The 22,731-nt window shown below is 43.9% G+C and overlaps 1 protein-coding gene across 4 annotated transcripts in view; it reads right to left on the reverse strand.

Annotated features, from left to right (window-relative positions):
- Positions 1-2,440: 2,440 nt before the first annotated feature.
- The window catches only part of TBX5 (T-box transcription factor 5), a 50,262-nt gene continuing 29,971 nt past the window's right edge, over positions 2,441-22,731 (reverse strand). For all 4 annotated transcript variants that reach the window (XM_038373879.2, XM_043498233.1, XM_043498234.1 and 1 more), the window contains 2 exons: positions 14,080-14,306; positions 2,441-4,559 (listed from right to left, as the gene is read on the reverse strand). In XM_038373879.2, the coding sequence (XP_038229807.1) occupies positions 3,979-4,559; positions 14,080-14,306 (808 nt within the window). In that variant the 3' untranslated portion in view covers positions 2,441-3,978. The remainder of the gene's footprint in view (positions 4,560-14,079; positions 14,307-22,731) is intronic.

A 22,731-nucleotide genomic window follows, 5' to 3' on the forward strand; every position in this document is an offset into this window, starting at 1 on the left:
GCTGCCTAAGTCCTGATCTATCTCACAGCTACCACACTGCTTGGCACCTGAGCTCATGCCTAAACCCTGAAGGGATATTCAAGTGAGGAATTCCCTTGTCTATCTCACCTGCAAGATGTGATCCCGTACATATTCCCAGAACATACCCTCCCCACCCGTATGGCATCACCCTAAGCACCAGAGGCAATCTCACGTTCTCTGGCCTAATGACTATTTAACACCAAGTGGGACTGTTTCAACAGGAGAAACTCTGCGCACACACACACACATATCCCCCCAAAATAGCCAGTCTCCTGGACGTTTGGGCACTTCCTTGCAATGTGGGAGATGTGGGTTCAAGCTCCTGCTCCAAATCAGACAGAACGGATTTGCGAACAGATCTCCTGCCTCCCCAGTGGGTATTCTAACCACTGGGCTCATGTTTGTGATGAGGAGGGAGGTCTCTCTGTGGCATTTTTGCAAGAAAGGACTGAGCTGATTTAGGTGCCTAACTCCAAGAAGAGGATTCCGGTGGAGATGGGCACTTTCTTTTGGCTGTCATTCAGGCACCTGAGGGCTAGATCAATGGGATTTGGGTGCTTATGTAGCTTTGAGGATCTGGGCATTTGCTCCTTTCCTCTGCATTTTGCTCCTGGCTAGCTTAGGTAACTTACTGCTCAGCTTCTGGGAATCCCTTTCTTAGGAAAAGTGCCCAGGCTCCTAACTCGGGGATCTGAATATCAAGGGGCAGTAGGGTGCCTAGGAGTTAGACGTTGAAATGCTCTGTCCCCTTTGGGAATCTAGCCACTTTTCCTTAAGGAAGGGCAGTGGGCCAAGAGCCAGCAGTAAGCTGTACACTCTTGAGCAAGTCAAGCAACCTCTTCTTTCCTGTCCCACCATTGGCTGTCTTGTCCATTTAGCCTGAAAGCTCCTTGGGGCAGAGGTCGTCTCTCTCTCTCCCTGTGTTTGTACAATACTTCGCACAAGCAGGCCTTGATTTTGACTGTGGCCTCTGGGCGTTACCATAATTCAAATATATAATATATAAGGCACTGTAACCAACTCTGACTCAACTTCCCAGAATCCAGGAAGGGACTTCAGTTTTTTTCCATCAAGGAAAACAAGGATAAACAAAACAAGGAAGGAAATTAGTCAAATCAAAAGCCTAAGACTCCTCTTCTGAAGTATGAGAAATAATCGACCAATGTGGGTTTATTTTCCCTAATGCTCTTTCAGATGCAATTTAATTAGTAATTTATCTTGGACTATCTAGGTGCTGAGTATTCTGGAGGTCTAGCACAGGTTTTATGAAGTAGTATAAAAATTGAATAATTCCCATGGGTGGATTTACTGCTATGAAGAAGACCAGCAAAGGCCTTTGCATATAACTTTAAATCCCGCTCAAGCCCTCAGAAGAAGGTTCAAGTGATCAGTAGGTCTTGTTTTGTCCCTCTGTGCATGGGTCAATTTTTTCCAAAGTGCATAACAAGGACTCAGAGAGGCACAACTACAGGACTGAGGCCTAGGAAGGAGCATTGCTGGGAGTCTGTTCCAGGTGAATACAGCAATCCAGTTCAGGCTCTTTTTCAGGGAGTCACAGGCTTCCATTGAAGATAGAGGGAGCTTTTCCACTGCTGTTAACAGGAGCAGAATGAGGCCCATATAAATTAGAGATGGAGAAGAATGTTTAGGTCATCTCAGTCCATCTCCACTGGGGGAGGCAATTCCAGTTTGTTCCTTACAATATATTTTCTAGCGCTAGTTTACATCTCATTTAAGAGATGGTGCTTCTGCTGTTTCTTTAGTGAGCCATGCTGCAGCCTAATAAACCTCACTGGGCCAAATTTTGCCAACTTTACTCATGTTGAGCAGCACCTGATTCCAGGACTAGTCCCGCTGACTTCAGCAGACTATTTTCAGAGTAAAGCTGGTGGAATCTAGCCTCTGGGCGGCTATCTGCCACTGGCCCTCCACCAGTGTGATGCTAAGGGTGCATTATAGGTTGGATATTGAATGGGAAAAGGGAAGAACATGAAGAAGGAGACGCAAAATAAAAGAATATTAAACCAAACATCACTTATTATTAAAACTGCTTTTATATTTTGGAAGGAAGCATGGTTTTGTGCTTAAGACATAGAAATGGAACTTGAAAGCTCTGGGTTAAATTCCTGGCTAAACCTCAGTCTTCTTCAGTGACCCAGTACAAGTTACTTAGCCTCTCTATGCCTCAGTTTCCCATCTGCAAAATGGGGATGATATTTCCTTTGTCCCACCCTGTGCCTGTTTAGATTGTAGGCTCTTTGGGGCAGGAAGTGTCTTTTACTATATGTATGTGCAGCAAAATGGGGTCTCAATCTCTTCCAGATCCTATCGATGATAGTGAATTACAAATAAATCATAATAATTTAGCTTGTGGTTGTTTGCTAGAAAGAACAGAAAATGGGTGTCTGGGTACCTTATATTCATAGCACCTTGTATTTATTAGACATAAATTGGCACACAAGAATATGGTACAACGAGTTAGGTAGGGATTTTTTTTTCTTAGCAACATAGTTGTGCTCACATTTCTATAAACACTCCCACATACATACCAACACTCACACACATTCACCCACATCCTCATTCCCCTTCACAATTACGTATACCCTATTCTCTTAATTAGGGTCACTTTTAATTAATATATATAGAGAGAGAACAGTTTGGGGGAGGAAAAAAAAAAAGAAAACATACTTGAATTAGAGTATCAATAAAATAAAAAACTCTCAACCAGCTGCTTTGCTGGTTTTATTACCTGTTATTACTTATTAGAACTCCTGTTTATAAATAAATAGTACCAGTAAAATATTACATCTGAAGAACCCTGCAATAGAAGTTTTATTTATACACATCTTCTGCTTCCCTGCCACCCCACTGTTTGCTGCACTTTTAAAACATGTTTTGTTCAGTGTCTCATTTAACATATGTGAAATAGTGTTCTTTTTTTCTTTTTTCTTTTCTTCCTTTAATAGAGGAAGAAAAATAAAGACTGAAAAGAAAGAGATGATTTTACACATTTACATTTTCACCATTCTTTAAGAATGCAGGTTTTTAAAATTTATTTTGCTGTCTGCGACTCCTTGGTTGGCCCAAGGCCTTGTTTTCTTGTTGCTGTTAAAAGTTCTCCTGAAGACCAACCTGGCTTTCAAATTTTTAAGGTATCCCAGGACATAGGGATTAAATAAGAGACAGTCAGCTGAAGAGGAAGAAAGAGAGATGTGAAAGGAAGAAGAAAGAGAGAAATACAGAGCCCAGCTTGGCAAGGAAATTATTTTACTAGACTGCTTCTTTTGGAGACAAATTTCAGGCATGTCGCATTTATATTGGAACATAGCACAATGCAGTGAGTAATTGCAATCAGGAAACAACACATGGCAGAGGTAGATACCCATTTTTTCTGATTTGTGGGGATGTCATTTGTTTTTGTTTAAAAAAAAAATAACACACACTGAAATCCACCTTTTTTAGGCCTCTTTAAAAAGGGGCAGTGTCTTTTTGAGATAATTGCAAGAATATATATATATATTATTATTATTTATTATATAACAATGTCAACATCAAAAAAAAAAAAGTAACATCCTAGTTTTTTCGTCCAAGCACTCTGATTGTGTTAAAGGCAGCAGGAGTTGTGTGTTCACTTGAAAACCAGAAGAACGGAAGGAATGAAGGCACAAGTTTTTTGTGCAGCAATAACACAAAATTTGTGCGAGTGTGTCTGGGGAAGGGAATGGCGGGGGGGGAGTGTGCTGTTTTGTCGATTTTCTTTTGGAACAAAATAATAGAAAAAAGTCACAATGAATTACTATTTAATCTGTGGTTTCAAACAGCTGATCGGATCAGTGTCCATCTCTCGAGTGCTAACTGTGAACATTCAGTTAAAAGGAGTCTTGCAAAATATTCTTGTTTGCTTGTTTGTTTTCAATTTTTCATAGCTAGATTTCTTGCATTTCCCTTATTGCCTTGTTAGCTGTTCTCACTCCACTCTGGCACCATGCCCACCCCATGAACAGAGTGGTACTGGTGAGGTGAAAGGGTTCTGGGCACCCCATGGGAATAAAGGAATTCTGCTGGCTGTATGCTGGGAGGAGACTGGATGCCCGTTTGAGGTCCACACTGCCGGATGATGGGCTGGTGAGAGACAGATGTTTGGTGCTGGAACATGCTGTGTGTGTCCCCTATTTGTGGTGATGTGTGATTGGCCACACCAGTGAGACGGGGCATAAGAGGACCAGAGGTGAAATGGGCAGAGAAATGCTGGTAGGGTAATCTGTCCATAGGCTGCATGGCAGTCACTGTGCAACTGCTGTAAGATGGCACGGTAGGCCACGTATTACAGCTAATGTCTTCCAGGCTGGGCACGGGGTCCGTGGTGGGAGCAGAGCTGGCATACATACAAGCTTGGCGCTGGGCAGATTCAGTCCTGTATGAGGTATTCAATCCTTGCTGCTGGGAGTAACTGGACCTGTAGAAGGGATCCTCATCTGCCGGTGAGGTTTCCATGTAGGGTTTCTTGTACGGATGCTCAGTGGTGGAACATTCCTCATCTACTGAGAAATAAAATGCTTAGTTATAAATAAGAACACGTTGCCTTGTGTTGAGCCTCCCATCCTAGGATCTTACAGTGCTTTGCAAGGATGGGTCAGTATCATCATTATTGCCATTTTTTCAGAGGAGAAACTGAGGCACAGCAAGGTGACTTGCCCATGGTTACACACAGCTGGGTCAAATTCTGCTCTCAAGATGCACAGCTGTAAAGCTGGAGCCATTCCATGGAGATGACCCAGATTTACACTGGTAAAACCAGGAATAGCATTTGGCCCCAGATCTCCAGACCTCCCAGATCCCTACTTCATATTCTAGAAAGGAAAACAGAGTACAAGATAACCAGAGAACAGCCAGGACAGAATTTAGCAACATGTAACAAAATTCCTTGCTATGTTAGGTTTTCTACATGAAGTACTTACAGTTCACCTTAACCTTAGTTTCAGCGAAATCCTTTAGAAATAAGCATGGGAAATGGACAGTAGCAATTTAAAATTTTCATTGTTATAGTCCAAGTTTATGTGTAGGTATATGATGAGAGACAGTATGGTCCAACGGCTAGTTCATTAGCCTAGGGCTGGGAGACCTGGCTTGTATCACTTGGCTCTGCTCCTGATCCCTTGTGTGACCCTTGGTAAGTCATGGCACATCTGTGCCTCTGTTTCCCTTCCCACCTTTTCTCTGCCTTCTCTGTTTAGACTGCAAGCCCTTTGATCCAGAGACCTGCTCTCTTGCTATGTGTGTATACAGTTCCTAGCACAATGGACTTCTGATCATAGCTGGGGCCTCTGGGTGCTATTGTAATCCAAATAATACATAATGATATACTTCAACTATAAATATGGAGAAATATATATAAATATAAATACCCACCATGCTTTAAATAAAGTCTAGAAAATATCTAGAAAAGTGGACTTCTGAAGCTGATTTTTCAGAGAAGGATGCAAACATGAGGGCTGGTCAAAAACTTTCCATCTAAATAGTTTATTAAAAACCCAATTTTCTGTCAAAGGTTTGTTTGTGAAAAGTTTCTGTTTTTCACACACAAAAATTGAATTCTCATTGAAAATGAAACACCTCAGAGTAGAAAAGTTTGCAGTTTTTGGCTCAAAATTGAAAAAATTCTATTTGGAATTGTCCCCACAGTGCCTCACAGGAGTTGTATTTTGTGTTCCTCAGGACCCTATTTTCTTCTATGGCCTGGGTTACACAGCAAGACTACATTTCCCATGATATAGAGTGGCCAGAGACTCCCTTGATCCACTGCAGTGGCCCAGCAGGAGGGGGAGACCATAGTGCCTCATGGGAGTTGTAAGCTGGCCTGATATCCAATTCCATAGAGGAGAATCAGGCCATGAGGCACTCAAACTGCAACTCCCAGGGGGAACCACAGCAGCATTTTTTCAAATAAAAATGTTCAGTTTTTGGCCTAAAAATTTGGGGGTTGGATTTTTTTTGCTAAAAAGTCAAAATTTTCATGGGGATGGGGGGAAGGGAAGGGGCAGGAATGGACATTATCAGACCAGTTGTAGTGAAGAGTGAACATGCAAAGATGCAAGTACCCACCAAAATATGTGTGCACACATATTACCTTCAAAATGCATGTGCAACTATCTTCTCTGCAAGCATGCACGCTCCTGCAAATACAAGTCTACACATAATGGGCCTGCAAAAATCCCTATGCACCCTGGGTGCCTGCAAATCCTATCATTTGCATGTGCTGTCAGACTACATCTCCCATGATGCACCATGGGCTCCCCTCTTGCTGGGCCACCGCAGCGCATCATGGGAGTCCCTGGCCATGCTGCATTGTGGCAGAAGTTCTTTTGCTGCAGTTCCCAGCCCACAGAGAAAAATGGGGACATGTGGAAAACATGTAAATGTAGGCTCTCATTGGTGCAACCAGTGAAACACACTTTTACAGGCCTGCCCATAGCTTACTGCTTTGAAAATTGGGGTGCTTAACTTTGTATACAATTGCCTGTATATCCAAATGCATATGCTTGGGGCCAAATTCATTTTTGGAGGATTGCGATCCCATCTTACAACACTGAAATCCACATTTTAAGCAAACATCAGAAATCTGAATCTCTAGTTATAGATACAGATCTAGATAGCTTACACTGACAATCAGTGGATATTCTACACTCTCAGCTGCACTTAAATCTGAGAGTAGAAGAAGAGAACAGCACAATTTTTGGGTGAAATTTGGTGACATTTTAAAAGCACTTAAACAATTATTACTTGGGTATAAACATACATTATTCTCATTACCATTGATCTGATGGATTTCATTAGTACTAGAAAAACGAGGAGTCTGGTGGCACCTTAAAGACTAACAGATTTATTTGGGCATAAGCTTTTGTGTATAAAAAACCCCACTTCTTCAGATGCATGGAGTGAAAATTACAGAGGCAGGCATAAATATACTGACACATGAAGAAAAGGGAGTTACCTTCAAGTACTAGATTAGTACTAAATTAGTATTAGAATAAAGCTTACATAGTGCCAGGGATTCATGGACATGATAGCCCTAATTCAGCAAAGCAGATAAATTTAAGTCCTTTTGAAGTCAATGAGATTTAAGCACAAGCTTAAAACTAAGCACATGCTTTTGTGCTTTGCTGAATCTGGGACTTTATCAGGAGGTGGCTTTAGAGTAATATCCTGTCTAACCCTCCTGAATATTTCAAAATTCTGGTCCCAAGAGCCGCTACTGAATAATAAAAACACTAGGGTTGAAAAATGTCTTGTAAAATGAAGCATTGTTCTGCTAACAAATTTTTCAGCATTAAACTGTAACACAGCTCCAGCCATGCTCTGCTGGCACTGGGAAACACCATCCCTGGGTTTTACTGTTTATTTTCTTTTTAAAAAATAGTTGAACTTTGCGTTTTTTCATTGTACTAAGAATTTGCTTGAGTTACAACCCTAGGTTGTTGATTTTTCCATTTAGTCAGGACATTCTTTTCCCTGCCACAGTATAACCAGGCAAACCTCTCCAAGTTATAGACCTTTTCCAGATTTACTGTCAGGTGCAGAGAAAAAATAAACCTCACTTTCATTTTGCAAAATCAGGATGGTATAGGTCAGATCCTCAGCTGATGTAAGCTGGCATAGTGCCTATGAATTCTCTGGAGCTATGCTGCTTGACATCAGTTGAGGAACAGGCTCTGTACTTCCACACTTCAATTTCCCCCAAAGTCTGATACCAGCCCCCCAAAAAGAATTCTATAGTTTATCCCAACTGCTCTCGGTCTGCCCTTTGGTCCATCTTCCCAACCCCCACCTGTGCTCATCCTCTGAACAAGTTCTTCAGTAAGGAATAAAATGCCAGGTTCGTCTTAAAAGTAGATGCCATTGTGCAGTGCGGAAGCCAGTTCCTCAGCTGATGTAAACTGGCAAAGTTCCATGGGGCCAGATTCTCTGGTCTGCTCTGCTCCCTTTCCAGTTTTCCCAGAGCTCTCCAGCTGGGAGTATACCTGGCATGGAGTCCTGAGCAGGCACAGAGCTGACAGATCAGATTCCTGTGCCTCCCTCCCTACAGCTGGCAAATGGATCCTATGAAGCCATTGCTATCTAGAGCAGTTTAGAGCAACCCCAAGACAGCTCTAAACTGTTTGGGGGCTAGGACACAGAATCCAAGGGCCATAATCCTTATCCAGACAGCTCCCCCACTTCCCAGCCTAAAGTGAACATAGCAGATAATCTTGACCATTTTCTTCAGTGGAAGTGGGCCGATTTACAGCAGCTGAGGAACTGGTCTTGTGTGATTTTTCCTTGATGTTAATAACCTGATAGCTTTCTAATGTATTCATTCTTGCAGGGCCCAGTCCTGCAAGGTGACGAGCACCCTGACCTCTGGCTACCATCACTGGGAACTGAGGGTGCTAATCATCTCACAAAATCAGTCTATTATGATAGGCAAACCTCAAAGGACTAAAGGTTCTGCTGAGTGTGGAGAAGCAGCCAAAGTTTGGGCAAAGCTTCTCCAAAGTATATCCAAGCAAAACGGAGACTGCTAAATTAGCTGGAAACTTCATGAGAACTGGCTTCCTCACAAGGAATTTGGTGCTCTTTTTATTGAAAGGACTTGAGCATAATTGGACCCAAGATTTTCATATTTACGACTTCCAGCTGGGTCGTAAATACCATAAGAAAAGCTTTTTAAATGGAATTTGCACATTTCTACCACTGGTCCCATCCAGAATTAGGTACAAAAATGTAAACTATATCAGTGGTTTTGTATCTTGTGGGTCAGATCCTCAGGGTTCCTCCTTTCAAGTCATTGAGGATCCGGTCCACTAGACTCAAGGCAACAAAGAATTGTGCCCTATTTTTGTTTATAGAAAAAGTTTGTCCACATTCATCAGGCTCAAAAAAAAATGCAGATGGGCTCAATTTGAGTTTATGCTGAAGGCTTGAATGCTTTTTGTTATTATTATTCTACCCAATCTAGTTTACACTCCCTGGATTTAAGTAACAAGCCAAAATTATAAGGCCAATGAGAAGTAGCAAAGAAAAACATTTCTGTGAGGAAAAGGGAAGGACCATTTTAAAAATGGCCTAAGCAAGGGTGAATGATGCCTGTATCCTGGGAAATGGGTCCAAAGAAAGGACTCATGAATGGACTTAGAACCAATTTCTCTGCTCCTATAAATCAGTGTCGTTCCACTGGTCCAACAATTTCAAGATCTGCAATGCTGCTGTTAAACTTAAAATAGATTCCGAGGAGAGATGGCTGCAATTTGTATGGAGACTTTGAAGGAGAGAGCCCAAAGTTTGAGCATCCCAGGGTTGTAAAAGATTGTAAAATATGAAACTCAAAGGTGAATCTGGCCCTGTGACTTTACTACCAGATGGGTTTTGAGCGAACAACTTCTTTTTTTAACTTAACAAGCTTTGGAACATAGGGTTCAATATCCTAAGGAAACAGACAAATTCGCAGGGTCAGTTCAAAACCCTTATTTGCTACAAAGGCAGGGAGTATGCATTTGGTACCTTTGGTGTTAATAGGATAACCATAAGTAACCCCTTAGACTGAACAACAGCCACTGAATTGGGCCTCCTAAAACTCATAGAAGCTGGCATGGTGTATGGCAAAAAAAAAAAGGCCTTAAAGGAGAACTTGTGCGGACTCTATTGAAAAGCAGGACTCTAGCTAATTTGTCCAGCATGCAGAGAGGACAACAATCCTGCTGCTTCCCAAAGTGAAGGAAGAAAGAGGTAGGATGAAAAAGAATGGTATAACAGTGCAATTCTGAATCGACAGAGGCATGTGCCCTAATGGTGCCTGTTACAAGAAAAATGGGTATTTCCATATCTGTGAAGACCTCATGAGGCTCGGTGAAGCAGTAAGGAGAGAAAGTCATATTCTTTCCACAATGGACGGCATCATCTCCAACTTCGCAGGTGCAACAATTTGGAGCTAAAAGTAACTAACCTGTCATCTAAAAACTATTCTCTTTCTGAACTACTTTAAACAGACTCCATGGGGATAAAGCACAGGAATGCACTGAAGTAACTAGACTCTGTTGATCTCATCTCTAGTACTGCCATTTTATGAGCATTTCAAGTCTATGGCAGTTTCAGAAGACACAAACAACAAAGGTCTCAGTTACACCAAGATGACTGGAAGCCTGTAGCATATTATTCCAGATGACTTTCAGATGCTGAGATCAAGTATGCCCAACTAGAGAGATTGTTTGTTGAGTGTATGTGCACGCAAAGAGGCCACAAGATATTTGCAGGGTCTTATCTATATGAAACTTATAACAGACTGCAAGCCACTTATGCTGTTAAAAACAGTAAAAACTTACTCATACCTCCTAAGACAGCACCTACATTTTTTAAGATTTAGGTTTATTCGGAATACTGACCCAACAAAGCCCCTTGTTGTAGCTGGCACCATATTTAAGAGTGCCATGGATCACCCAGGTTTTCCAGAGGCTTGGTATGATATAGAAGCTCATGTAGGTGCCCTTTTGAATGGTCTGTCAGGCTCACCACTGAAATTTAGAACTACTAGCACTGATAAACAACTATAAACTGTATCCAATTTTATATGGATGACCAGTCAGACCAGTTACTTGGCAGGCCATCCTCAGCCAGCATGTGACTCCTATGGAATAAGATGAGAACTCATCAAAGCTGATGGTCTGATTATCTATGGCACATATACTCTAGTCCTTTAGTCTTTGCAGGATGTTGTATTAGAAAGGGTACCTAAGGTACTTCACAAAATGCTAGGAGATGGTCCAAATGCTGGTGTAGAGGCCCTGAGTTGGGGAAGGTGCTTAACAACAAGGTAGAATCCTGGGATAACCAGAAAAACACAAGTCAAAGAACCCCTTGTACCTATACCATTATCCAGAAGGGCTTGGGAAAAAATAGCACCTGACCTGTGTGACAAAAAGGCACCTACATGTCTGGGAACCATTGGTTATTTTTCTACATTTGTAGAAATTCTATTTCTTAATAGATGCACAAATCAATGAGCCATAGGAATATTAAAAGGCATTTTTTTTCTCATTTTGGCATTCTGAAAGAACTTTTCTTTCTCAATGGGACCCAGCTCTGAAGTCCAAGCTTTTGGGATAAATACGTCTTCCTAGTACTTCCAGCGCTCATCACCCACAAGAGGAAGGACTCAGTATGGTCTCTGAGGAGCATAGATTGTTAAGAGAATTCTACAACAAGAGGATCCCACATTAGCCCAGCTGTTCATCTACAGGCGAACCCCCATATCAGTCACCAGGGTAAGACCATCTTTGCTCAACAGATAAGAACAATGCTACTAACCACAAAGGCAAATCTTTGTCCTAGCAAGTGGTTGAGAGGCTGCCAGGAGGTGTGACATGCCTCAGGATTTCCCCTTTAGCCGTTGGCATACAGACCAAAATTTATTCAAACGTAAATCAAGAGACCCAGTCCTGATATAAATGGATAAGGAAAAAAACTGGACATGACTAGCTGTTGCAGCTACACCCTGACAGTCTTCATGGTAGAGGCTGATCAAAGTGTTTAGCACAGAAACATACAGGCAGCAGCTTAAGAACATAAGAATGTCCCTATTGGGTCAGACCAAGGGTCCATCTAGCCAGTATCCTGTCTTTTGACAGTGGCCAGTCAGCTAGTTCTGAACCCAGCTGGATTGCCCTGTGATCCCAGTAACCTTAGTACCCACTGCACAGCCTTGCTGAAAGGAGATATTTCTATTGAGACTAGCTAGCGTACAGGAGTTAACGCCTCTGCGCATTTGATGATCCAAGTAAATCAACTGAAGAAAACCCTCCTCAAGACCAGAAGCTGAGCAGAGCTGGGTTAATAATGAATCTGGGGAGTTTATATTTTTGTAAAGTATTAAAGCTCATTAAAAGTTATTTATAAAGAAGATAAAGTGAGTGGGGAGGGGAAGATGTGAAGTGATGTGCACTGTGTTCTTAAAACTGTAGCAGGAAGCCAGGTAGGAGTTGGATCCAGGAAAGTACAGTGAAGTGAAGAGAGAGAACATGTTAGGGGGATACTGTTTTCCTTATTCTAATAAAGTTCCTTGTTTCAGTGTTAGAAGAAAGTGGCCCGTGACAAATGCAGCCTGAGATTCAGGTGAAAGCTCGGGTCAGTTTCTGATTTATCCCAACTGGCTTGCTCATCCTTCGTTACTTTTCTTTTTAATTAATCTCACTTTGCAAAGAGCCACTTGGCAGCTATGTTCACTCTCTCTGTTTCCCATTAACTTCTTGTTTCTTTTCTTTAAGCCCTGGTGGCTGTTTTCGATTTATTAGATGCATGGGTGGGGAGGGGGGGGAGCACAGAAAGGAAGGCAGAGACTCAGGCTCCTGAGAGGTACATTTCTGGGCTCATGGAAGAAGTTGGTGGTATCTGACAGGACACTGCCACTCTTTGATTAAAGCATCTGGCGGCTTTCATAAAAGGCCCTTAACTGCTTGTGCCACTCAAGCCATTGGAGAGATAGCAAGGAGACAGCAGCAGCCCAGACGAGGGCTCTCTTTGCCAGTCCCCTGCACTTTCACAGGGCCATGCCTGCCGAAAGGGGTTGGTGAACTTATTCCTGAGGAGATATCTTCTCTTCTGTGACAATAAGAGGAAGTGAGATAATTGGGGGATTGAGGGAAACCACCCATGGAGCCACCACTTAGCGGGAATCCCAAAACTGGAAGGAAACCTCTGTTGATTCCTTATCACTTTACAATGTGGAGGCTGATGATGAATTGCTTTGTGTGGCCGGGACACACAGCAGTCAAAGATTGCCATGAGTGTTTGTTGTTGTTCAGGCTTTCTTGTTTTAAAAAAAGAGCATGGGGGAAGAGGATCTGGCAAAGGTTAAGCTACTTGTGCAATGTAGTGGAGCTCAGATGCACTGGAGGCAGGGTTCGAACTAAGGGAGGGAAAGGGTGGCAGCTTTCTCACCACTAAGTGAGCTGAAGGGGCAGAGTCTGGCTATGAAAGGGGATGGTCTCCTGAACAGGGTGCTGACTCATGATCTAGGAGTCCTGGGTTCTGTTTCTGACTCTTCCATTGACTTGCTGCATGTGACTTTGGCTCTGCTTAGATTATAAGATCCTCCAGGCATTCACCATGTCTTACTGCATGTATGTGCAGCAGCTAAAAGGATGCGTGATCTCAGTTGGACCTGCTAGGTGTTACCATAATGCTACTAAAAATGACCTATAGCAGCCTTATGCCTGAGGAATCAGTGCTAGGGGGTCACTATATTTTCCCCCTCTGGCATGGCTCAGTCTTGCAAGCTTTTCCCTGCTGACTACATATGCCTTACTCCTGCTGGTGCACAGCTATTCACAAAAGCAGTCCCATTGATGTTAGCAGGATTTCTCATTCCTGTAATTGCTCCTCGGTCTGAATATGGGGTTCCCAGTAAAGCTTTGGCAGGACTGGGCTTAGGTCACACAGCAGTCGGTGGCAAAGAACTCAGGTCTCCTGATTCCCAGTCGAGTTCCCTATTCGCTGGACCAAAGACATAAAAGGAGGCAAAGGCCCCATGCAGGCTGCACCGAAATATAAGACTGTATTCAGCAAATACCACCTGAAACCCAGAATATCTAAGTATGTGCATGTTTAGATTAACCCTTAGACCTTCTCAGAGGCTATAAAGACAGATAAGTTATCTTTATCTCACTCACTGGCTATCTTTCTGGATGTGGATTCGACTTGTAGCTGTGTTGCCACCTCTATGTTTCATCTGAGCTGCTCTTTCCTAACCGAGTTGAATCACTCGAGTGGCAAGGCAGCTCATCAGCCAGTGCAATTCAGCATCACTCCTGAAGTCAGTGGCACTGCAGTGATTTACAACATTTGAGGATCTGGCCCAATGCATGTAACGCAGGCGACACTGACAATAGCAAGCCTTTGCCCATCCAAAGGACTTAACTTTAAACCATGCCTGGGGAAATCAGGTATTTGTGAGGAATGCCAAATGGGTTTGACATCCATTTTTGCACGGGGAACAATGAGCAAGATGAGGGGAAGTTGCCAGGGCCTGACCTTTTCTCTTGGTGCAGTGGTAGATCTGGCTGTGCTCCTGGGAGATCGGGTACGGGTTGGCAGGCGGTAGCAGGTCCTGGGAGGTGCTAGACACCCCATTCTCGCACTGATACTGGGATGCTAGGTTGGAGGAGGCCGAGAGAACCCTGGTCTCACCACTGAAAGGGCTGTGATTAGAGGCCACTTTTTGTCTCACCGTACTCCTAGGAACCACTGGGTACTCTTTACTGAAAAACACAGGTGAAAAAATGCAGCTCATTAGTATTGTCCATTTGCTCCAACTTCCAATAGAATAATCTCCCCAAGAATCAACACCTTAGGTGCACTTTATCGATCTAACAAGCTACAGGGGGCCATAGCAACGCTTATTTTTCTTCCTTCTAGGTCTCTTTAAACATGTACCTCTCCCACTGTGACTGCTATTATATATGTATAATAATCACCAGACCTACTTCTGCCATGCTGTTTACGGGGAATCAAGCTGACTTGGATGTAAATTATATATTGCGTGCCTATTGCTGTTTCTGTCCCTTTACACCAACCTTCGTCAGTTTGTCTGTCCTCAGATTGTGATATCAGAGCATAGTGTGTCTAGAAAGCACACAGCATACAGTGGTGCTACCATAAATAAATAATCAACTATAAATAATCTAACTGAGCACGGAGGCCTGCCTCAGATTGGGGGCAAAACAGTGTAGCTGAACCAACACAAACCCCCAGAGCAAACAGGCTGCGCCAGTGTAAACTGGGACTTGCTCCCTTGCAGCTAACCTGGTTTGAAGCATCATTGTAGCTACACTACTAGCTAAAAACCTCATGGTGGACAAGGCCGTTTAGTCATTTTCATCCATGGTTCACAAAGCACTTTAGAAATGTGAGTTGGCATGATTATCACCCTCTGGGAAACTGAGCAGCTCCACTGAGTTCAACTGCACCCACTATGTTACTGGTATAACAGCCACATCCAGAGATCTCAGCCAAGATCAGGGCCACATTGTCTGTCTGTGAGGGCATAGGAGGCTTTAATTGCCATATAATGAGAGGCAGTCCCTTACTCAAAGAGTTTACTATCTAAATAGACAGGGCAGACACAGAGTGGAAGGGGAAACTGAGGCTAAGAAAGGTGAAGTGAACTGCTGGAATTAGCCTACCTTGCTTGTCACCATGAAAGGTTTTCCTCCTTTCCCCCCCCCCTGCTGCTGGTGATGGCTTATCTTAAGTGATCACTCTCCTTACAGTGTGTATGATAAACCCATTGTTTCATGTTCTCTGTGTGTGTATATAAATCTCTCCTCTGTTTTTTCCACCAAATGCATCCGATGAAATGAGCTGTAGCTCACGAAAGCTTATGCTCTAATAAATTTGTTAGTCTCTAAGGTGCCACAAGTACTCCTTTTCTTTTTGTGAATTACTTAAGTTCACCCTGCAGGTAAGTAGCAGAGCCCAGAATAGAACACAGGTTTTCAGTCTCCCAATCCTCTGCTGTATCCACCTCTGATGTGTACATGCAGATTACTCGTGTGACTAAGGTCTGCGAGCTGGAGTCTGGGCCTGATCCTGCAAACACATCCGTGGGATTTGGGGCATCAGTGGGACATCTTGTGTGAGGAAAGGGTCTTCTGGTTGCAGGATGGACCCTATGCAGGATCAGGCCCCTTAGGAAGAACCCATCGCTGTGGCAACTAGAAGCTTATTTACAAAACTTAACAAAACCAATTATAGAAAACTCCCTGCAGCAGCCAGCGTTTCTCCAAACCGCTGTGTCTGCTGCTGCCAGAAACATTAGCAGCCACGCTGTCATGGGGAGAAAAAAGTCAACCGAGAGCTCAACGCCAAACAAACGTGTCTTGCATCGTGCCCTGGAGCCAGCCAAATGTTGGGCTCTGGTCGTCTGCCAAGCAGAGAGTATAGCAAAGGTGGGGTCCCTTCCCCTGAGTAAGCCCATGGGAAGGGATAGTAGGAGCCCAGCTTTGCTGCTGAGAAGGGCTTGAAGGCCAGAGGCCCCTCTCACATGCCTGGGACCCAGGCTGTACAGGATAAGTAACAGGGAAAGGGAGTGATATGAATGCACTGGCCCAATGTTGCAGCACCTTTCCCTCCCAGGGAAGCCAATGGCCATTGAGTATTGCTAGGAGCTCAGAAACGCACCTTCTACTCCCATGGGCATTAACTTGTGCAGGCTCTGTCCCATGGTCTTGTCAGGGGAAGGGTTTTGCCTTCTGGAGAGGGAAGGTCCAGAGGCCATGGCCCTCAAACATCATGGAGCTCAGGGATCCCCAACTCCAGGTTATATCGTCCTCTCTAGCACAGTCAGCAGCCAAGAGTGTTTTCCTCCTGTGTATGCTGCAGCCTCCAGGAACCAGAGTGAGACCAGGGATATAAAGTGTAATTCAGAACTCTGTTTATTAGTTACATGACAGGATGGATCCTCCAGAGTCTAAGCACCCGGCACCTGAGTGTGCCTGCATCGTGCGAGAGACCCCTCACAATGGAAAGCCGTCTGGTGATTACACAGATTGCCAGGGAGGAGTGTGCTCGACCCACTGGCAGCGTGGCTCCCAATGCTACATCAGTGTTCTATCCCCTCTCAGCAGGCTGAAGAGGAGTTTACACTTTAACTCTCCCTTGCATTTCTCCTTGAATCCAGAGGAAAGTATGCTGCATATAGTACCTGATCTCCAGTCCCTTTTCCCTCTGCCCCAACATACCCTGAGAGCCTCCATTGTGCATGGTCATATGGAGGGAGGGGCTCCCCTAGGCTTGGAGTGGGTGGACAACACAACATTGCTTCATTTCCCTCTCTCTGGCTGCTTTAGGGAACACAGGGGTGACTTTCCATTGTGTTTGTCCCCAGCACATTATGAGAGATTAGGTAAGTCTGTGTAGGAATAGATCATCCCCTCTCTATTCACAGGCACAACTCACACTCACACAGAAGTTACATATACACACACACACACAATATAGACCACTACCTTTGAGAGGAAGTGATGGAAAATTAGGGCTGGTCAAAAATTTTGTGTCACATCTGTTTTTTGATGGAAAATTGGGTGTTTGACTAAATGAATTTTGTTGCCAAAGAGTCTGCTTTCAGCAGAAAGTGTTGATTTTTGTTTTGTTTTGTTAAGAAAAACCAAATGTCTGAAAATCAGAATCTTGTTATTCAGAATTTCTACCATGGTGCCTGATGGGAGTTGTAATTTGGGTATCTCATGCTCCTATTCTCCTCTATGGGTTGGGCTCCCCACTCAGACTTTATTTCCTGAAGATGCAGAATGGCCATGCCATTTCCATGAGGCACTAGCTCTCTTTACATAGAGAGGAGACCCAGGGGAAATGTAATCTGGCCAAGGAAGCTGGCCTGTCAAAAGAACTCAAAGTACAACTCCTATGCGACACCTCAGTGGCATTTGTCAGAACAGAAATGTTTCGGTTTTCAGCTCAAATATACATTATTTTGATTTTTTGCCAAAACTCAAAATTTTCCATGGGGAAAAACCCCTATTTTCTGACCAGCTTTATATAAAATGTCCTTCTTCCAACTTGCCCATCTATCTATCCATCTGTCCAGACAGACATCTACAAATTTATATCTTGGTCTTCCCTGTGGTGTCTAAGTTCTCACAAAGAGATTTCTCTGGCACCATCTAAAGCAGCAGTCATCTTGAAACATTTATTAATGTTTGCAGAGCACACTTGATATGTACTGTGAACATTTATCATCTGAGATTGCCCCCTTGGTCTTTAAAAATGCATTAGACGTTTTTCAGTGCCGAAAAGTGACTGCTCCAAAAATAGCCAATTGTAATCATAGGCCAAAGGTTTAATGGAACGAAAGGTTTTACTTATTGCTGGCACAGAAAGATTGCCAGGCATAGGACTTTTGCTTTTCAAAAATAACTGCATGAAGGGGTACAGGGGAACATGAAAGTCTGCATGCTACTGGCAAGTGTATTCGGCCTTCTGAACAGCAAGGGGATACTGTTCTCATACAGCCAGAATGCCAGGGCTCTACTTTTATATTACAATGTTAATGTAGAAATTTTTTTCACATTAAACATTGTATATAAAAAGGCTGGTTTAGGAAAGAATTTACAAGGAGGGAAGCTATTTAGAGCATTCGAAAGGACTAGTGGTAAATGTTCAGTTACTGTATTTTATTACCATTTTGCAGTAGAACCAAGGGCCCCAGTTGAGCTCAGGGCCCCATTTTCTAGGCATTGTACATACACATAGGGAGAGGCAGTCCCTGCCCCAAAGAGCTTACGGTCTGAACAAGCAAGAGGTAGCCAGAAGACCGTATTATTTTGTTTTATTACCATTTTACTAGTGGGGAACTGAGGCCCAGAGAGGTTAAACTACTTGCTCAAGATCACACAGGAAGCTTCTGGCAGACACAGGAACTGAGCCTGGTTCTGCTGGGTCTCAGGCTACGTCTCTACTTAAACTGCTACAGCAGCAAGGTTGTTGTGCTGAAGAACTTCAGTGTAGACACTGCCTATGCTGATGGGAGGGGTTCTCCCCCTGGTGTGGGGAATCCGTCTCTCCAAGAAGAACTATTCCATCAACCTAGCGCTGTCTACACCAGGGGTTAGACCGGCTTAACTGAATCGCTTTTTCACACCCCGGAGAGACGTAGCTATGCTGCTTTACTTTTTCAGTGGAGATGAGTCCTGAGTCTACAGCCCTAACCACAATGCCTCCCTGTCTCTCCAGGGGGAGGGATAGCTCAGTGGTTCGAGCATTGGCTTGCTAAATCCAGGGTTATGTGTTCAATCCTTAATGGGGCCATTTAGGGATCTGGGGCAAAAATTGGGGATTAGTCCTGCTTTGAGCAGGGAGTTGAACTAGATGACTTCCTGAGGTCCTTTCCAACCCTGATATTCTATGAAAGCCAATGGGAGATGCATGGCTAAAACCCTACACAGCTGTTTTAAAATCTGCCCCCTTGATGGGGGGGGAGGGAAGGAGAGAGAAAAGAGGGGAGGCAGGGGGAAGAAGTCCTTGTCCATGCGCCTGACCAGCAGCAACAGGGAGGTCAAAGGATGGGGGATTCCTGGAGTGACTTCTGCCTGCCAAACAGTGTCACCAAAAGCAGCTGCCTGGCGGTAGGGATCTGGAATGTCTCTGTACAGCCTGACTAGCGGTACTAGAAAGCAGCTCCACTACGTGGTGGCTGTTGCAGAGTAGGGAACTCACCACATGTCATATGTGCCCTGTCAAATCAGCTTATAGAATCATAGATACTAAGGTCAAAAGGGACCATTCCGATCATCTAGTCCGACCTCCTGCACAATGCAGGCCATAGAATCTCACCCACCCACTCCTACGAAAAACCTCACCTATGTCTGAGCTATTGAAGTCCTCAAATCATGGTTTAAAGACTTCAAGGAGCAGAGAAGCCTCCAGCAAGTGACCCGTGCCCCATGCTACAGAGGAAGGCGAAAAACCTCCAGGGCCTCTTCCAATCTGCCCTGGAGGAAAATTCCTTCCCGACCCCAAATATGGCGATCAGCTAAACCCTGAGCATATGGGCAAGATTCACCAGCCAGATACCCAGGAAAGAATTTTCTGTAGTAACTCAGATCCCACCCCATCTAGCATCCCATCACAGGCCATTGGGTCTATTTACCATGAATATTTAAAGATCAATTAATTACCTAAATCATGTTATCCCATCATACCATCTCCTCCATAAACTTATTGAGTTTAATCTTAAAGCCAGATAGGTCTTTTGCCCCCACTGCTTCATCTTTTAAATACCAAAAGCTGCTCAGCAACAACCCACAGGCCTTACAGAGAGTCAGAGAAATCACCAGCTGTTCATCTCAAGAAGAAGAGAAATTTGGGGGACATAGAGAGGGGGAAATAAATGATCTTGGATTAATCATTTGCCCATTTCTAGTAAAAACTATTGCATGCTCAGAGGAACCAATCGACATCACTGTGGCCATTGACATCACTAGGAATTTTATCTGGTTAGCTTTAAGCAATATGTTTTGAGCAACAGACTCTACTCCAGTTTCATAGCCTGTTCAGCAAAGGCTGTACAGGCAATGAAAGGGTTAATGTGGGCCTGAGAGGCCAATTATGCTACCTGGCTGCACCTGGAGGGAGGGCGTGGTTTAATTAAAGATGAAGCCCAACTGGGGAAAAAGCTGGGTGGTGACTATAGAGAAGGGAAATCTGGCTGAGAAGGGTGCTGTAGGAAAGACCTTTCCAGTCATGCTTTAGGACTATAAAGTGGGAAAATGAGGGGCCGGGGGTGTCAAGGAGGAAGCCCAGGGGGACAGTTAGCCTTGAGATCTTCTCCTAAGCAGATACATTGGATAAGAGAGACATGGAGCAGCCTCTGGCCTGGAGCTAGCTCTGGTGCTGAGGGTCCTGGATAAAAGAGCAGGACTGGACTAGACTTCCTGGGAGGTGTTCAGCTGAGTAAGGGAAATGTGAGAAGTCAAACCTGAGGAGGGCAGAAGTTGGGTTAAATTTACACTTTTGGTTTGGGATTTGGTTGGGGGATTCCAGCAGGGAGTCCTGGCCCTGACCAAAGGACTAACTGAGAGAAGCTGTGGGAAAGGCCAGTTGCCAGGCTATGGTAGAAAGAAGGCCTGGAAAGCAGCAGCACAGAGTCTGATTGAGCAGATGTTGGTTGCTGGTAAGGTCCTGGACTGGAAACCAGTGTCATGAGAGGGCTTGGGCTCTCCTATTCACCCCTGGAGAAAGTGGTGTCAGGCCCAGAGCTGAAGACCTTTCCTAAGGACATTGGATTGTCTGTGGACACTGTTACCCCAGAAAGGGTGGAACTAAAATGTGACCAGGCTGGAGGACTGAGATGACCAGAGCAACCTATCAGCCAAGTCCTCTAGAGCTGAAAGAGGCACTTCACCAGCCATAGCCAGGGGTAAGTCCACTCTTCTACACCACCCTCTTTAAGTTCAAAGTGCTGGTGAAGTTCACAAGCCCATACTGGTTTCATTGATGATCAATAATCTTGGCAGAATTTGACTTTTTATCATCGAGAGATTATATTGATTGTTTTTAAGCATTCTTCTATTTTTTTTAAATCTATGAAAACTTTCATAGTTGCAGGAAATTATGGGGTGGGAAGTGGGTCTGATGATGATTATTTAATGACTGTATACACAGAGATTCCAAAATGTCAAGCTTTATGAATGCTGCTGCCTAATTATCTGCAGCTCTAGTTCTGTGAATGCTGGTGCTGGCTGTTTTTAGCAGAGCTGTAAATACGTACTTCGTGCAGCATTCACTACAACATGTTTTGTACACATTAAGATGGGACTCTGAGTTCTCAGGCAACATGTTTCTTTCTTTGCCTATCTGTGAATTTCAATTATCAGTGGAAATTTTGTCTGGATGGTAAAATTATCAGCAATGTAGATAATTGGCCTTGCAAGGATTAGAATTTTAACAAGGAAGGCACTTAAAAGAAGGGGTAAATAGAGAACTGAGCAAACCAGACTGGGAGGGCAAAAGGACTCAGACTATAATCTCCTTCTGTGAGAGTCAGAAAAATGGTTCTGTAAAAATCGCATCTCTTTGCTCTACATCCCTGCTCCGAGTGTCTCTGAATTGTATCTGCTTATTTTACTAGCAAACCACTTATGCCCTCAGTGCAAAGCCAATGCAGCTATAGGGGACTAGGCTGCATTCCAGTGTACCTCTTGCATCATCGGAGAATTGTCAGCTATGTTTTGTTTGCAAAGGGCCAGGTTTTCCTGCATGTGTGTATGTGTTGCACACACCTGGCTGGCACTATGCATGACAGCTCCAATGTGCACAGACAAACTGATTTCAGGATGTGCATGCACATACAAATCAGTGGATGAAATTCATGGCTGTACAGAAGACTAGTCTAAGGTATAGGCATCACCCAAATCTGCAAAATAGGGGTTAAGTGAGATTTAAATGGTGTATATACTCCTTCCACGGACTCTCTGCCCAGCTTATGCACCTCCACTGAAGACTGCATGGATACACACCCACACAAGTTGGATGCTGCCATATTTGAAAGTCTGGCTTAGAGGCCACAAACATCTTCCATGCTGCAGTGGAGCAGGGAAGAGGTAAAGACTGTGTTTGTGCTTCCATTATCCTAAGCCATCTGGAGGGCCAAACTGGCCTCTGGTGCAAGTTAGAGCAGCCATAGGGCTGCTCTAGCTTACTCCGGCTGGAATGGTCCCTAAAGAATGTTCCACTCACTAGAAATTAACAGAGTGCATCAAGCTCTTGTCCCCTCTCCAGCTCCCTTTCCCCAGCCAAACCAGATAGAACCACTATGCTAAGTCCAAGATTCTACAATGCTGGAAGAATCCTGTTACAGCTTTACGGTAGCTTTAAGGTCATTTTGCATTGCAGGGAGAAAGCCCAGAAGTTGTTTTGCTGTTGAAAGTTTAGACGGCACAAGGCGCACAACTTGATTTTCAGCTCTCCGGCAGAGTCTGACTTTCAGTGCTGCAGCTTCATTTGATTTTTGCAAATGGAAATTGAATTCTCATCAAACCTCACCATGTGAGTGTCATGCCACTTTGCTGACTGCAGTGAGGTCCATGCCATACTTGTATGAAGGAAAGCAACTGGCATGTCATTAAGTAAAACTTAGTTTTACAAGGTGCCCCAAGGAAGGCAACAAAT

Source organism: Dermochelys coriacea, chromosome 15 (assembly GCF_009764565.3).
Source record: "Dermochelys coriacea isolate rDerCor1 chromosome 15, rDerCor1.pri.v4, whole genome shotgun sequence".
Taxonomy (NCBI): Eukaryota; Metazoa; Chordata; order Testudines; family Dermochelyidae; genus Dermochelys; species Dermochelys coriacea.